Genomic DNA, 18219 nt, shown 5'->3' with positions numbered 1-18219 from the left:
TGAACATAAACAATCATAGACTGTCGACAATGCTCGTAACTCTACAATTCAGACTAGACTCAATCCTAGTCTAGGGATCCCGGTTTCCAAATGTGGTATTCCTATATCGAATTCCGTAATAGAAGGAACTCTGTTCCTATTACTCGATATAACCAAATATGGTGTTCCTATATCGAATTCCGTAATAGAAGAATTCCAATCCTATTTACTAGATATAACCAACATCCGGTGTCCTGACCTATCCGTCATGGACTGTAGCTTTATCGCTAATATCATTATCTTGAGACATCGTGCAATGTTCCCGTGGCGATTCCACCACTATCAGGAACTTCTGTCACAAGATTACTCATCTGATACCTGCTATCTATAATTCAAGAAAACAAGTACATCAGTCAAATCAATGCAAATATCAATGCAATAAAGTAAAGTATGTGATTTAGGGAAACTCAAGTCTAATCCGACTCAAGTCGATCTCCCAATACCACATTGACTTATACCTTTATCTTCTCGGTCTGACGAAGACGAAGTCCATAATTCAAATCTGTCCATATCAATCTGAAATAACAATATCGAATAGACCGTGTCAAAATACTGCTTAATTCAAAGCCTGTTCTGATCAATACACAATCAAAACATAATCTGATCAATATCGACTCAAGACACAATCTATTCCATATCGACGATATCACGATATAATCACAATCACTACTGAGTCTGATCAATATCAATCCACTGATGTTTCGACGGTATAACAATACAATCTCAGTAACCCCGTCAATTTCAACATCACAAGTATAATACAAGAACTCATAATCAATATCAATACAAAGTCTCATGTCAAATCTGTACAGTCCCGCAATACCGACAATACAATATCAGTACAACCAAATTAACAACTCATCTGATTCAACTCTGACTAATATCAATATATCCAGTGATACAGTATAATTCAAATATCAATACCCATATCACATCATCAATAATACCATAATTCTGATATCAAATCGGTATAATTACATTCGAATAAACTCTGAAAATTCATAACAATTCCATATTCAGTCCGTTTCTTAATCTGACTTCGATTCTACGCTGTCTAACATATCAAGAACCACATATATGACGTGTATTCAATTCCACCAACATCATAATTTCAAAACATGTCAAAACGTAGTAAAACTTACGTCCTGTTGTAACTGTCGTCGCTAGAAACCTGGTACTGTACTCAGATTCAAAAACAGACGGGCGGATCGTTCACAATTTCCAAATCTTCCCTCGGTTCTTTTTCCTCGATTCTCTCTTTTTCCTTTCTGAAAATTCGTTTCTGATATGCATCTATGTATATATATATATATATATATATATATATATATATATATATATATATATCTCGCGCATGCAGCAAGGCAAGTGGCTTCCTTACGTTCTGCATGACTCGCGCTCGGGCGGTCATAAATTACCGCTCGGGCGCGGCAATTTCTGTCGAGATACTCGGCTGAACATCTCCTGGCGCTCGGGCGGTAATATTCTACCGCTCGAGCGCCAAACATTCTGTCCAAGAAATAAAATTGGCGCTCGGGCGGTTCTTTTCTACCGCTCAGGCGCGAGATGTTCGGCCTAACATCTTGAGATGTTCGGTTCAACATCTCGGCTTAAAATAAACCAATGCCCGGCTTCGTCATTTGGGTTCCTATAACCTCAATTCTGTCAATTAATTAACGTCTGATTACAGTATGACAATAATTATTAAGACAGTTCAGAATGTGATCAGAATGTAACAGATATGTGATTGTGTAATTTGTATGAGACTGATTATCTTATGATGCCAAATGTTTCAGAATTGTACAACAGAATTTGATATCGATATTCAGAATCGAATACCAGGTAGGTATTTTTCTTTATTTTATATAATTAGCTGATTTGTTTGTGCCAGATATTTTGAATTTGAAATGACAGATGTTTGTCAGCAGCGCACAGTAATCGATTCAGTATTATTTCTGGTAGCAGAAAAGGTATGGTAATTCGAAAAGATAGTTTTGATATAAACAGATAAAACCAGTTGTAGCAGAAATTGTACAGAAATGTCTGAATTGTTGATAAAGGAATGCAGAAAGATAGAAACCAGGAGATTGGATATACAGATTATCGATTCCTAAATAAAAATGGGAGTACATTTCTATAGATTTTGTGATGGAATTATAGTGATATTTTCAAGATTGCGATGTTACCGTGATTGTGGTCGATTTTGTATTTTTGGCAGGATGTATAGTATGATTTTCATCTATGATTTATAGATTGCGGGATAGTCAGAGCGAACTATCTAGATACTAGAGGATATCCAGGAACTGTAGTGCTGGATTTTAGCACTAGTGACCTAATGTCTTGTCACTGTATGAATTATTGTACAATAAAAGCTATTAGAGGAGTATCAAAATAGCTTTAGTCGAGGTATTGTACAGTGAGAACTATGGATTTCCTTTGTATGGGGATGATATTGCAGTGATACCGGAGATAGGATTTGATAGGATCAGATATCTGATAGAGAAAATGAAACTGATTCAGAAGCAAATGAAGATAGCTCGGAAATTGATATGGAATATGCCAACGTCGGGCGATGACTGTTGGTATTTGAGGCCGAGATTGAAGTATTAGGAGCTATTGATTGGTATACACGGATGTTGTATAGCCAGGATTGAGAAATTGATTCTATCATTAGTTATTTCGAGTGGTATTATGAGATTATACTTATTGAATTATTATTCCAGGATGAAAACTATTCTGCTAGTGAAAGTACCATACAGTCATCAGGGCATCGAAGAGACTACCTGGAAGAATGAATCTGATATGAGGTAGTGATGTTCAGAGTTATTACACTGAAAGAAGTTATGACTGGTTCTAGTATACATTTCTTTCTTTATCTGAATTGATTGCCTAAGATTTCGAGGACGAAATCGAATCTTGGGGGGGAGAAATGTAATGCCCGAGATTTAATTACTGTAATCAGACGTTAATTAATTGACAGAATTGAGGTTATAGGAACCCAAATGACGAAGCCGGGCGTTGGTTTATTTTAAGCCGAGATGTTCGGCCTAACATCTCGAATTTTAGTTGAAACAGGTAGTGTTTTTGGGTCACATTATATCGGGAGACGGTATATCAGTTGATCCCAGTAAGGTTGAAGCTGTGATTAGTTGGCCAATACCGACATCTGTGCCAGAAATTCGTAGTTTTATGGGTTTGGCGGGATATTATCGCCGATTTATTCAAGATTTCTCGAGTATTGCCAAACCAATTACTCAGCTAACTCAGAAGAATGCTCCGTTTGTTTGGTCGGAAGACTGTGAGACCAGTTTTATTGAACTGAAGAAGAGATTGACCAGTGCTCCGGTATTGACTATTCCGTCAGGTACTGGGGATTTTGTAGTTTATTGTGATGCATCTCACCGAGGATTGGGTTGTGTTTTGATGCAGCGAGGGCATGTTATTGCTTATGCCTCAAGACAACTGAAACCATGAAACTAGATACCCAATTCATGATCTTGAATTGGCAGCCATTGTCTTTGCCTTAAAGATATGGCGACATTATCTATACGGTGAGAAATTCGAAATATATTCTGATCATAAAAGCTTGAAATATCTATTTTCACAATCAGAATTGAATATGAGACAGCGAAGATGGCTAGATTTACTGAAAGACTTCGATTGTGAGATCAAATATTATCCAGGAAAGTTGAATGCAGCAGCTGATGCACTGAGTCGAAAGATGTGTTCTTTATCTTTATCGACGATTGGTGTATCAAATTTGATTGAAGATTGTTGCTTGTCTGGATTAATATTTGAAACAGTTCGTCAGCCTCTGAGATTGTGTGTTGTTCGGGCTGAACCAGAGCTACTTTTGAAAATTAAAGAAGCTTAGAAAGTTGATCAGAATGTACAGAATTCGATTGCGATGGTCGGAGCTGGACATCGATCGGAGTATCAGGTTCGAAATGGTGTTTTGTATGTGAATAATCGTATTGTGGTGCCAAATGTTTCAGAGTTGAAACAGCGGATATTGACAGAAGCGCACAACAGTCGCTTTAGCATTCATCCTGGTGGCAGAAAAATGTATAATGATTTAAAGACACAGTATTGGTGGAAACAAATGAAATCTAACGTGACTAAATTTGTAGCCAAGTGTCTGAATTGCCAACAGGTGAAAGCTGAAAGAAAGAAACCAGGAGGATTGTTACAGAGTTTGTCCATTCCTGAATGGAAATGGGATCACATTTCCATGGATTTTGGGACACAATTACCGAGATCCTCCCGAGGTTGTGATGCGATTTGGGTCGTGATTGATCGATTGACCAAATCTGCTTGTTTTATTCCATACAAGATGACATACCGATATGACCAGATGGCTGATGTTTATATCCGAGAAGTGGTTAGATTGCACGGAGTGCCGAAGTCGATTGTTTCAGATCGTGATCCTCGATTTACTTCGCACTTCTGGCAGAGCCTGCAACAAGCTCTTGGTACGAAGTTACATCTTAGTACCGCATATCATCCACAGACTGACGGACAGTCAGAGCGTACGATACAGACATTGGAAGATATGCTGAGAGCTGTAGTACTTGATTTTAGTACTAACTGGCAAGATGCATTGCCTCTTTGCGAATTTTCGTATAACAACAGCTATCAAACGAGTATTGAGATGGAACCATTTGAAGCGTTGTACGGAAAGAAATGCAGATCCACTCATTATTGGGATGATATCTCTGAAGTTCCTGAGACTGGACCTGATATGATCAGAGATATGACTGAAAAAGTGAAATTGATTCAAAAGAAAATGAAAGCAGCCCAGGATCGACAAGCCAAATATGCCAACCTCAGACGACGACCGTTGGTATTTGAGGTAGGAGACCGAGTATTTTTGAAGATTTCACCTTTCAGAGGAGTTGTCAGATTTGGCAAGAAAGGAAAGTTATCTCCAAGATATGTTGGTCCTTATGAGATTCTTGAAAAGATAGGAGATCGTGCCTATCGACTAGCTTTGCCGCCTTCATTATCTGCGATACATAATGTCTTTCATGTATCAATGCTGCGGAAATATCTCCCTGATGATTCTCACATGATTCAGCCAGACGAGACCGAGCTGGATGAGACATTGAGTTATGTCGAGAAACCGATCAGGATTATCGATCGTAAAGAAAAACAGCTCCGAACAAAGACGATTCCTCTTATGAAAGTTCAATGGACTCGTCATGGCGTGGAAGAAGCCACTTGGGAAACTGAATCTGATATGAGATAGGAATTCCCAGCATTATTTCACTGATGTAAATATGTACTCGATTGTAATTACATTCCCTCTTAATAATATGATTTGATTATCGATGATTTCGAGGACGAAATCGTATCTTAGAGGGGGAGAAATGTAATGCCCGAGAAATTGATCCTAATAATCTCTAATTATTGAAATATAATTTGATATGATTATGAAAGGATTAATCGGGACACGAAATAAGAGTTCATATAACTTGTGTAAGTTTTGGACAGAAGTAGTGGCGCACGAGCGGTAGATTACGACCGCCCGAGCGCCGATGTTCTGTAAGGGAATCTTCGGGCAGAAGAGATGGCACCCGGGCGGTAATTTATGACCGCCCGAGCGCCAATGTGTAATTCCGAAAGAGCTTGGACAGAACATGCCGCGCTCGAGCGGTAGTTTAGCACCGCTCGAGCGCCCCTACTTCTGTCCAAAACTTACACAAGTTATATGAACTCTTATTTCGTGTCCCGATTAATCCTTTCATAATCATATCAAATTATATTTCAATAATTAGAGATTATTAGGATCAATTTCTCGGGCATTACAGTACTGGTGGTGACTGGAATTTAATTTGGAGATATATAGATATTATAGATATTACTTGATCTATATATATATATTATATATATATATATATATATATATATATATATATATGAAAATTGAATGTGAGAGGTCCGTTTTTTTATTTCGGCATTATATATATATACTAGTAAGAGACTCATTCTAACCGAGCAGAAGTCAATAAGAAAATCCAGCATCAAACACATACTGTGCAAGTTATCTTAGATGATTTTCCAAACTTCACAGCTTCATCTAGTATCTGAGTTGCCAACTCTCTTGTTGGAGACATGGTTCGCCGGAACGGTTGCGGTGCTTGGAACGGCAACTACCGTTCCAGTTCCAATATTATATTGCGGAACGGTTGCGGAACGGTTGTATAAAAAAATTAATAAATTCAAAAAATTGGTAAAAAATTAAAATATAAATTACATCATACTAAAAAATAAAATATATGAAGTTATTACAAATTAATATATCAATACAAAACTATTTTACAATAATAACACAATTATAGTTTTTCGTCACGACGATTATAGTATCCGAATCCACGATACACAGTAGAACTATCAGCTGTACTTGAAGATCTATACTCGGGACCATGACGTCCAACACCCCGCCATATAGATGATGAAGATTCATTGTATCTATCACCAATATATTGAGACGACCCATAATCAAATCCACGATGTCTAATTTCATGTGTACCAGATGTTGAAAAATCAAATGATCTATCAAAACATGAAAGTTATAGCCTTACATCTTATCTTTCTAATGGAATTAGCCGCACAACAATTGGATCAATATACAAGACATTATACTAAAATCCATAACTACTGCCACATTTTTCATACAGTTTCTGCACTTCCATTTCCTATTTGGCTCAAGATCCACTTTCTATTCTACACGTTCATTTCCATAATCATCAACAACTATGAAATATAATACCAATAACATAACCATTTTATTACCATTCCAATAAACATAACCATAAACAATAACCATTACCATAAGAAATATCATTTAAATAGAATATTTGATGTAAATAAGAAATTTAAATATTTTTAAAATTTTATTAACAATTTATTGAACACAATTTATATCATCATTATATTTAAAATATTTCCAATCATATCAAAAATTATATAAAATATTTAAAGTTATTTGTATTTAATTAATTAAAACATTAAAATATTTTCGATTGGATATATATAAATTCGCACAAATTTGAATCAATTTAGAGTGATTGACTAATAATAACCATCAAATCTTATATAAAGTGATGTTACAAATTATTTAACATCAATTAAAATAAAAAAATTTATAATTAACTTAGTTTTTTTCACACTTTGTAATGAAAATTTCTCAATAAAAATAGTTGACTTGCGGATTCTTGAATCCGTGAACCTTTATTTTTTTTAAAATTCAAACCGTCTGTTTAGTAGCGACGGTTTTATTAAAACCGTCGCTATATTAGCGACGATTGTCTTAAAACCGTCGCCGATGTAAATCGGCGACGGGTAAATAAAACCGTCGCTACATACATAAAACTGTCGCTAGTAGAGACGGTTCATACATAAAACCGTCGCTACATATATAAAACCGTTCCGCTCCACCGTTTTCGTTCCGTTCGCCCGTTATGCGGCCGATAAAACGTCGCAGAACGCCGCCACAAAACAACAAACGATTTGGCCTGGAACTTTGGAACGGTGGCCACCGTTCCCGTTCCGGCCGCAAAACGGCCGTTCCGGCGAACCATGGTTGGAGACAACACCAAACCTGTTGGTCCTAATATAGGTTTGTTGCGTAGTTGCTTCAGATGAATAAAACCTGGAAGCAAGTACCAAAGTTTTTCCCGAGCCTGTCTTGACAATTGCTACAATATCACGACCTTGCAGAGCAATAGGCCATGTATGTGCCTGGATGGGAGTCGGCACAGAAAATCCAGCATGTTGTACCTGAAAAATGAATGAAGGAGAGGGAATATTCCAATAATCAGATGAGTTTCCTTAAATCTTTGACTGGTTTCATTTGAATTTATACAAGAGGCCGAGAAAAAAAGAACCAGAATAGTAGTGTTTGCACAATATTGATATTTGTGGGCGTGCCAAGTGCGAAAATGCACCGATTTGTGTGAAAATAATAAAAATATAACTTCTAAAAACAAGCGAAAGCGAATCCTAAATTTGACTTTCAGTTCTAATCTCCTAAAACAATTATAACGCCAAAATGAAGAAAATTATTGGAATTTGAGGAATAAACCCCTCACATTGTTATATTTTCAATAAACCGTAGGAATTTACAAGAAATAAAAATATAAAATATAAAGTTGTTGAAATCTAAAACGCGAGAATGCTAGAAATTATACTGGAATGCCTGAAAATAATGCTTGAAGATTGAAAATTTAGCACATAGTATTTTGCCGATTTTTGCTGAGTTGATTTGTGTATTTTCTTTTTTGTGTCGGCCGATCCTTTTCTTTTGACTGCTGTGCTCTTTTCTCCACTCTTCCATGATCCATGTTCTTCTGTCTTCCATTCCATGATCTCCACCCTTTGCCGCGTTTCATGATCAGTTTTTTTTTTTGAAAATTAATCCGCTGCACTCGATGGGCTTCTATTAACTTCTAATTGAATTGGTCTTATAATTAAATAATTAAATTGGGCTCCTAACTAAATAATTAAATTGGGCTTCTAATTAAATTATTTTGGCCCAAACAATTGCTCCCGCAAGCATTGGCCCATTGGGTCAAAATGCTTGTATATATCCCGGTCCGACCCATTTATTTGTAGCGGCCCATAATCATTTATCTGTGACTAGGATTTGTAGCAGTGGGCCGCTCACCCAAGCCCAATTCGTATTCGGGTTTTAGATCATCGGGCCCTTTTATTCATACTTCGATTCAAATCTTGTAGCCCGATCTCTTCTCTTCTTCCCCGCCTCTTCGTTAGATCGCTCTCCGCTGCTAGTGTGGACGCACGCCGCTTCGCTAACCCCACTCCTCAACCGCAGCGGTTTTTAAGTTCTTTTCTCCTTCGTTCGGACGCTCGCTTGCCCTTTTCCACCGTCATTTCCTCCACGCCATTGTCGCCCAAACTCCCTGTATGGCTCAAGAATCTGCTCCAGCGCCTCCATTGAATCGAGCGATGCGGCTGCTGTTTCTTCCCAAGTCGACGTTTCTTCCCCTGCCGCTGGTTTCAGACGGTTTTCCGCCGCTTCCGGGTCATCCATGGGTGTCCACTCGAGTTTTGGCCCGCCTTCTATTGCTATGGGTAAATCCTTCTTCCTTCTTGAATTGCACTTCGTATTTCTTGGCTCCTTGTTTATCTGATAATTTGCTTATTACCCCGGTTTGAGTTGCATTCCATTCTTAAGTATAACCTCTTATTTGCTGCCTTTTTCCCTGTACAGTGGCTCCATCTTCTAGTCCCAACAAAAGCCACATTGTTACTGTCCTGGTACTGTTGATCTTCGTGAAATCCGTAAGTACCAAAAGAGTATCGAGCTCTTGATCAGGAAGCTTCCTTTCATGAGGCTTGTTCGTGAAATTGCTCAGGATTTCAAGACTGATTTGTGTTTCCAGAGCCATGCTATTTTGACGCTTCAGGAAGCTTTCGAGGCCTACCTTGTGGGTCTATTTAAGGACATTAACTTGTGTGCCATTCGTGTGACAATCATGCCTACGGATATCCAGCTTGCTCGCAGGATTAGGGCCCGAAGGCCAACTCCCCGCTGGATATCAGCCTTTCTGTTCGCCTCACTCGCTCGCTTTTTCTACTTCTTTCCTTATACTTGGAAACTACGGCTTGAGATACTTGCCATTTATGCATCTTTTTTGTGGATGATCATCTAAACTGGATAGCCAATATGCATTTCTGTCTAACACCTTATGTAATTTGAATGGTCCTCCCAAATGGGAGACCATTTTCCCAGCTCCCTATCCTTCGTTCCTAACGGCAGTAGAGTCTTCCACACTATTTCCCCTTCATGGAAGCTTTTCTTGGTGACTCTTTTGTTGTAGATTCTCACAACCTTCTGTTTCTGTAACATCATAGCATTGTACGCTTGGATTCTCAACTCATCCAATTCTTCTAACTCTATGATCATTGCTTCATTATAATCTTCAAGGGAAAGATAATTTTGCCTTGCCACTCGCATTGATGGCACCATAATCTCCAATGGGAGCATTGCATCGTGGCCAAAGGTAGGAGAAAAAGGGCTCACTTCAGTGACAGTCCTCTTGGATGTTCTGTATGCCGACAAAGTTTCTGATAATAGCCGTGGTCAATCCCTGGGATTCTCTTCTATCATTTTCTGTAGAATCTTTGTCCAAACTTTGTTCGATGCTTCGTCATGTCCATTGGATTGTGGGTAATGAGGGGACGAGTTTATCAATTTGATTCCATAGTCTTCTGAAAATTATCTCATATCTGAGCCCGTGAACATAGTTCCCTGATCCGTGGTTAGTGACTCTGGAATTCCAAATTTATGAATAATATTCTCTTTCACAAATTTAATGACATCCCCTTATTCCGCTTTCTTCAAAGGCACTGCTTCTACCCATTTGGTGAAAAAGTGGCCACAAGGTTGAACGAGTGGCCTTTAGATGATGCTGGGAAGAGTTTCCCTATTAAGTCCATGGCCTAGCCTTTGAACGGCCATGGTTTGATAACGCTGTGGAGCTCATACCCCAGAATTCTTTGGATGTTCCCGTGTTTCTGACATGGCTGGCATCCCTTAGCATATTTGATGCAATCTTTCAGGATGAATGTCCAATAGTAGCCATACCTCCTTATCAACCATCTCATCTTTATTCCAGATTGATGCGCTCCACCTACTCCCTCATGAACTCGATTCATGATCTCCAATGCCTCTGGGAAACCTATGCATCTGAGGAGCAGGACATCTAAACCTTTCATGTACAAATCTCCCTTCACTAAGACGTAATTAAGAGCTCTCATTTTAAACCATGTGAAACATCTTTCCCGGTAGATTCTAGCACCTGTTTTATGTCATCCCTCCAGTCACGAGCTAAGTTTAAATCCAAGTTGAGCGTGTCTACCTGAATTCCTCTTTGCTGAATTGAAGGGTGGTTTTTCTTCTGAATCAACACTAGCATGTGTGTAAGTTCTGGAGACATCTTCAATCCCGAAGCAACATGTGCCAACTCGTCTGCCTCCCAATTTTCTTGTCTTGGGACGTATGGAGCCAAGGAAAAACTTGTGCATTTGAATTCCCCTGACAGTTTTTTGAGTACCAGCTGAGAATCCCCCGATATTAACAATTCTCTCGCCCCTTAATCTTTCAGAATTTCCAATCAAATTACCAGTGCTTCGTATTCAGCCTGATTGTTGGTGCATGGAAAACACAAACTGAATGATAGAGCGGTTTTCACACCTCTTGGGGAGGTGATCACAATACCAGCTCCAGCTGCTGTTTCTGTACTTGATCCATCAAACTTCAACTCCCAGGGTCGAACTCCCACTCCACAAACTAGAAAAACAACCTGCTCTCCAATAAACTCGTCAAGTGAAGGATGGTCGGCTAAAAAATCGGTTATAGCTTGGCCTTTTACTGATTCTTGAGGGTAGTAGGTCAATGAAAACTCGGCCAATGCTAAAGACCATTTACCAATCCACCCGGAGAGGATGGGTCTATTCAGCATATATTTAATCAAATCGGTTTTAGCTACCACAACCACGCTTGATTGAATCAAACACTCTTGATTGTAAACTAAGAGTTTTAGTTTTGACAGTGTTAAGTCCAAGTTGAAGTGGGTTTGTACAAACTTTTGTATCGATCAAATTCTTTTAGTGAATACTCTATCCTTGTGATAGAATAGGTGACGTAGGGTGTTTGAAATCTCCGAACATCCGTAAAATCTTTTGTTCTTATTTCAGTTTTTATTCTATCTATCGGTCAGTTTTATTCCGCACTTTATTGTTAACTGATTGTTATCGACAGACAAGATTCCGAGTATCAGTTTATCACTAAACTGAACTCAACTTTCGAAAAGTTTATAAAATTTGTGAGTGTTTATTGAACCACCCCCCACCCCTTCTAAACACTCTTTTAACCAATTATTCGATCATATCAAGTGGTATCAGAGCAGTTAAATATTGTCCCAGAATATTTTTATCCACAAAACTGATAACCATGTCTTCTTTCAATGAAATTCCAATGTTTTCCAGAGAAGATTTTGACCACTGGAAAATCAGAATGCAGGCTCATCTAGCTGCACAGGACAATGATATGTGGTACGTTATTACTGATGGACCCATGAAGATTTTAAAAACCAACACAGCTGTATCCATGACAGATGGGGCACCATATCGTATAGAGAATCCCAGAGAAGAATGGACAGGCGAAGATAAGAAGAAAGCCAATCTAGACAATGTGGCGAAGGATATCTTATACAAAACGCTGGATAAAGACGCTTTCAGCAAAATCAAAATGTGCAATACTGCTAAGGAAATTTGGGAGAAACTGGCCCAACTTTGTGAAGGAAACGAGCAAAATAAGGAGAACAAGCTATCAGTTGCTGTTCAGAAATTTGACATCTTCAAGATGAAGTCTAGAGAAACAATGCATGAATATTATGAAAGAGTCAGTGGCATTATCAACGAGCAAAATTCACTTGGAAAAGTGTATTCCAATTAAGAGGTAGCACTGAAAGTTGTCAGTGATCTTCCCAAAGAGTGGAATGTCAAGTCCATGGCGATAAGGGAGTCAAAGGACCTCAACAAGGTCGAGCTTCATGATTTGTTTGCTGATCTGAGGCCTATGAGTTTGAACTACAAACTAGAGAAGGGGAACCTTCTACACCAGCGGCCACAACTGCTTTAACTGCTGTCAGACTGGAACCAAGTGGTTCAATTGACAAGTCTGCTGACCAGCTAAGCAATGACGCGATGTCATTGTTTTTCAGAAAGTTTGGAAAATTTATGAGAAGAAATCAAGGAAACTTTCAGAAACAATATCAGAAAAACTACTCCAAAGAAGAACCTTATACTTACTACAATTGTGGCAAAACTGATCACTTTATTGCTGACTGTCCCAAACCAAAGAAGGACAGTCGAGGCTCAGCTGAAAGAGGGAAGAAGCCCTATGAACATAAAAGAAGAACCAAGGATGACAAGAAGTCATTCAAAAAGAAACATGAGGTGCTTCTAGCTGAGGAGAGCAAATCTAAGTGGGCGGAAACTGACAGTGAGGAGTCAGAGCACGAAACCTCATACAGCTCAAATGATGATGATGAAGAAGTTAAGTGTTTAATGGCAAATGATGCTGAAATGGAGTCAGCAAGTGAACAGGTATTTGACTTCAACTCTACTGATTTCACCCGTGAGGAACTCATTACAACATTGCATGACATGGTAAATGAGAATCACAGACTTGCTCGATCATTTGAGAAGGTCAGAACTGAGCAAAATGATCTCAATGATAACAAAACTGAACTGATGAGTCAGTTGGAGTTTTACATCTAAAAGGGGAGATTGCAAAGCAAAAAACTAAAATGATTAAGAACCAAGCTTTCATATGTCAGTTAAAAACTGAAATTTCAAAACATACTGAACTGATTCAAGCTTGGAACAAGTCTTCAGTTACATTAACTGAAATGCAGAATGCACAAAAATCGGTTGATGATAAAATTGGTTAGTCTTTAACAGTCATGTTGAGAATTCTGAAAGTGATACACAACCAAGGTTGAATAAAAAGAAAGGAAAGTACATTGCCTTTGTAAAATTAAATATGGTAAATGAATTCTCAGAACCAAGTAAACCAACTGTTCAATCGACTGAAAGTAAGAACAAAGCCAAACAGTATGTAATTGGATACAGCCTTGAGTCAAGTTCAATTGATTCAAGAAACTGGTCACCTAAATGACTCAGTTACAAAAGTCAGTACTCAAGGCTGTATCCAATTACATACTGTTTGGCTTTGTTCTTACTTTCAGTCGATTGAACAGTTGGTTTAGAGTTCAATTGATTCAAGAAACTGGTCACCTAAATGACTCAGTTACAAAAGTCAGTACTCAAGGAATGGCTATTACAATTACTACAACTGTAAGCCAGTTCAGAAAATGTATCAAAAGAACATTCAATTGAAAAAGGATACAGATCATATTGTTTCTTCCTCACACCACACACTTATCACTCAAAAATCGAGAAAGACTATTTGGAACACACCAACTGGAAATTCAGTTAGACTGGTCCAAGTTTGGTTTCCTAAATGACTAATCAGTTTAGGACCCAAATGAATATGGGTACCAAGATCATATATTGTGTGTGATTTCAGGTAACATGTTAAAACAAGGAATCCACCTGGTATCTAGACAGTGGCTGCTCAAGATATATGACAGGGGATGAAAGTCTGCTATCCCAACTGATCAAATACAGTGGACCAAACATCAGTTTTGGAGATAATTCCAAAGGTAAACTGTGGGTAAGAGTAAGCTAATACATGGTAACTTTACTGTCAAAGATGTTTTACTAGTTGAGAATTTGAAGTAAAACTCGATTAGCATCAGTCAATTATGCGACAATAATTTCTCAGTTCAGTTTGACAGACACACTTGTTCACTTAGAGACTCAACTAATGAAGTCATTCGTTGGACTGATCAACCTTATGCACCAGTTTGTTTATTAACTTCTAAATCTTCTAGAAACTGGTTGTGGCATAAGAGGTTGAACCAGCTAAACTTTAAATCTATTGCCTATCTGAGTAACCATGATCTTGTAACTGATTTACCCAAAATAGAATTTTCAAAAGATAAAATTTGTTCAGCATGTCAGTTTGGTAAGCAAGTAAGATCTTCATTCAAAAACAGAGGTGTAAATCATCCTCCCGATGCTTAGAACTGTTACATATGGATCTTTTTGGTCCAATACAAGTCATGAGTTTAGGGGGAATGAAATACACCTTAGTTGTTGTGGATGATTTTTCAAGATTTACTCAGGTCATATTTCTCAAATCTAAAGACCAAACTGCTACACAACTGATTAAACTCTTTAAAAGATTATTAAATGAAAAATCAGTTGGGATTGATCGAACAAGGTATGATCGAGTGACTGAATTCATCAATCAAGATCTTTCAATATTTTTGGAAATACTGGGACCAAGAATGAGCTCTCAGCAGCTAGAACCCCTCAGCAAAATGGTGTAGCTGAGAGAAGAAATCGGACTCTTAAAGAAGCTGCTAGAACGATGCTTGCTAATTCTAGTATTTCTCAAAGATTTTGGGCAGAAGTAGTAAAAACTAAATGTTACACTCAGAACAGATCAATGATTAATAAGAATCATGTGAAAACACCATATGAGATCTGGCATGGACGAAAAAATGTGGTTTCATATTTCAAAATATTCGGCTGTAGATGTTTTATTCTTGATAATGACAAAAATCATTTAAAAGCTTTTGGTGTTAAATCTGCCGAGGGAATATTTCTTGGATATTCATCAGTCAGTAAAGATTATAGAGTCTTTAATAAAAGCAATTTAATTGTTGAAGAATCAATTCATGTCGTATTTGATGAATATGTGCTAACTGATAAGCCAACTGATCCAATTGAGCTAGTTGATCGATTTATAGATATCAGTTTGGAGGATGATGGTGAAGAAGAATATCATATCAATTGAAACATCATTCAAACACCTGAACCAGAAATACCGGACCAACAAGTTGAACATGAAGTTGTTCCTGATAATCAGTTGGTGGAGCATATTGATAATATTCAGCTACCAACTGATCTAGCTCCAACTGAAACTGAAGAAAACATTCAGTTGCCAACAGAAGAAGGTGCTGACATGGACGCAATAAATAATGAGCTCAGATGAAGAAATCACATCCACTAGAACTGGTGATAGGTAATCCATCTGATCCGTTAAGGACTAGAAATAAAATGCTTAATCTATTTATTCATTCTGCTTTCGTTTCACAATTGGAACCAAGGAAAATTGATGAAGCTCTTGCTGATCTTAAATGGATAAATACTATGCAAGAAGAGCTAAATCAGTTTACCCATAACAATGTCTGGAACTTAGTTCCAAGACCAATTTCTAAAATTTTTATAGGTACAAAATGGGTATTCAGAAACAAATTGAACGAGGATGGTTCAGTTGCACGCAACAAAGCAAGACTTGTAGCTCAAGGATATAGGCAAGAAGAATGAATTGACTACGATGAAACTTATGCACCAGTTGCAAGACTGGAAGCAATAAGAATGTTCCTTGCCTATGCATCATTCAAGAATTTTAAAGTCTACTAGATGGACGTGAAGAGTGTCTTTCTGAATGGTCAGTTACAGGAAGAAGTTTATGTTGAACAACCACCAGGTTTTATCAATCACTCTTTTCCTGATCATGTTTATCATTTGAACAAAGGGATGGGTGACCTCCTGGGAAGTTTTCCAGGGTGCGTGTGAGTGAGGATATAAGCACGCTGGAAAGACCCGTCTTGATACAGTGAGAACAGTTGTCGAATCTGGGGCGTTACACATGTTTTGCATTGAAACTTATAATTTTGAAAGATTTTCAGGTCTTTTAGCGGATGACTATGTGTATTTTATAATTCTGCTTCATTGTTGAATCAGGATGTCCTAATCGATAATGCCAATTAATCAATATTGAAGAATTATCAATTACCATATTTTATTCAATTGGACTTATATATGTATAATGCAATTTAGTAGGGAGCATTGGTGGCTTTTCAACTACATATTTCTTTCCTGATTTATATGTGGTAAGACACATATATTTTTCATTTTCTTCATTTATTTTCTGAGTATCATACCCATGTGAATATATGCCATTAAAAATCAACAAATTTCTTTTCGATTGAAGCGAATACAAAACATTATTTATCAGAAATTTTGTACCATTAGGTAACAAAAAATATGCTTTACCACAACCTTTTATCAAGTCTACAGGATCTGATATTGTAATTTGTTGGTTTTAGTTCAAAGAAATATCTTTTATCTCGGAGAATAGTATGCGTTGTACCACTATCAGGTATGCAAACTTCCATGTGATTATTTCCCTGTTTAGCTTTGTTCATAGCATTTTCCATATTTGAATTTCAAAAAAAATATGCAATGAAAAAAATTACTGAAAATACATATATAATAAAATGCATATCATAATTATACAATAAAACATTAACATATGAGCACATGAAAAATAAAATGTTTTACATTTGTATGCCACCAATATATTGATCATTTTCAGATAAATCATTCAGAAAATACGCAGCATTAAAATGTGTTGAATCACTCAAACGGTCACTGCGTTCAGTGAAATTGGTCTCTTTTTCTTCCCCTTTATCGATTCTTTATAGAACTTACAAAGGTGCTCGGGGGCTCGACAAATACGAGACCAATGCCTTGGAGTGCCGCATCTAAACCAAGAACTTTCAAATCGTTTTCAGTGATTTTCATTAACACTCATATTTTCATGATGCCTTTTCAGTGGGTTGTTCGTGACGCCCTTTTGAGATGAGTTATAGAAGTAACTGTCTCGATTGTTTTCAAAACCACGGCCGTGACCACTACCACGACCACGTCCACGTCCACGTCTACGTCCATGACCATGAACACAACCTCGACCTCGAACAAAACCTTGTCTCTGAATTTGATTTTAGTTTCCAGGTTTAAATTCATTTTTACGAAGTAAATGTTTTTGATCGAGTGAGTCGGGACTGATGATTTCCATTAGCAGCTCGTTGTTCTTTTCCGCCACAATAAAACATAAGATAAGTTCAGAATATCTCACAAATCCACACACTTTTTATTGTTGTCGCAGAGTTATATTTGATGCATGAAAAGTGGAAAATATTTTTTCAAGCATTTCCGATTCCGTAACCTCATGTCCACAAAATTTTAATTGCGAGATTCGATACATCGTCGATGAGATATGTTCAAATCTTTCTTTTAATCATTTCCACAAAGCCATGTGATCTTTTTCGATGAGATATTCACATTTTAAACGTTTATCACGATGTCGACACAAAAATATTATAGCTTTTGCTTTTTTTTTTTTTTTTGTGATGAAGAGATACCATTTTTTTAATAATCTCGCTTAGACCCAAAGACTCAATATGCATTTTTATATCGAGAGTCCATGGCATATAACTTTTTCCTGTAATGTCGAGCGCAACAAATTCGAGCTTTGCCAAATTTGACATGGTGGTACTAGAAAAATAACAATGCATTTTATTAGTTAAGTTCTATTAATATGACAATAAAAAGTAACATATAAATTATAAATACAAGCATTCTTAAAAATAAAGAAAAACACGAGACATATATTCTCCGATAAATACAATACTAGTAAGTATAATAATCAAAATAATTATAATATCC

The 18219-nt window shown here is 37.3% G+C and overlaps 1 protein-coding gene across 1 annotated transcript; it reads right to left on the bottom strand.

The window, feature by feature from the left end:
• Positions 1-10820: 10820 nt before the first annotated feature.
• On the bottom strand, positions 10821-11528 carry LOC140805118 (uncharacterized). Its single transcript, XM_073161320.1, has 2 exons — positions 11190-11528; positions 10821-11123 (listed from the first exon to the last, which is right to left on the bottom strand). The coding sequence occupies exons 1-2, from the start codon at positions 11526-11528 to the stop codon at positions 10821-10823; spliced, it is 642 nt and encodes a 213-aa protein (XP_073017421.1).
• Positions 11529-18219: the final 6691 nt, after the last annotated feature.

Source organism: Primulina eburnea, chromosome 1, assembly GCF_022965805.1.
Source record: "Primulina eburnea isolate SZY01 chromosome 1, ASM2296580v1, whole genome shotgun sequence".
In the NCBI taxonomy this organism is placed as follows: domain Eukaryota; kingdom Viridiplantae; phylum Streptophyta; class Magnoliopsida; order Lamiales; family Gesneriaceae; genus Primulina; species Primulina eburnea.
The sequence above is the reverse complement of the archived record's forward strand: the minus strand, read 5'-3'. Positions and strand labels throughout refer to the sequence as shown.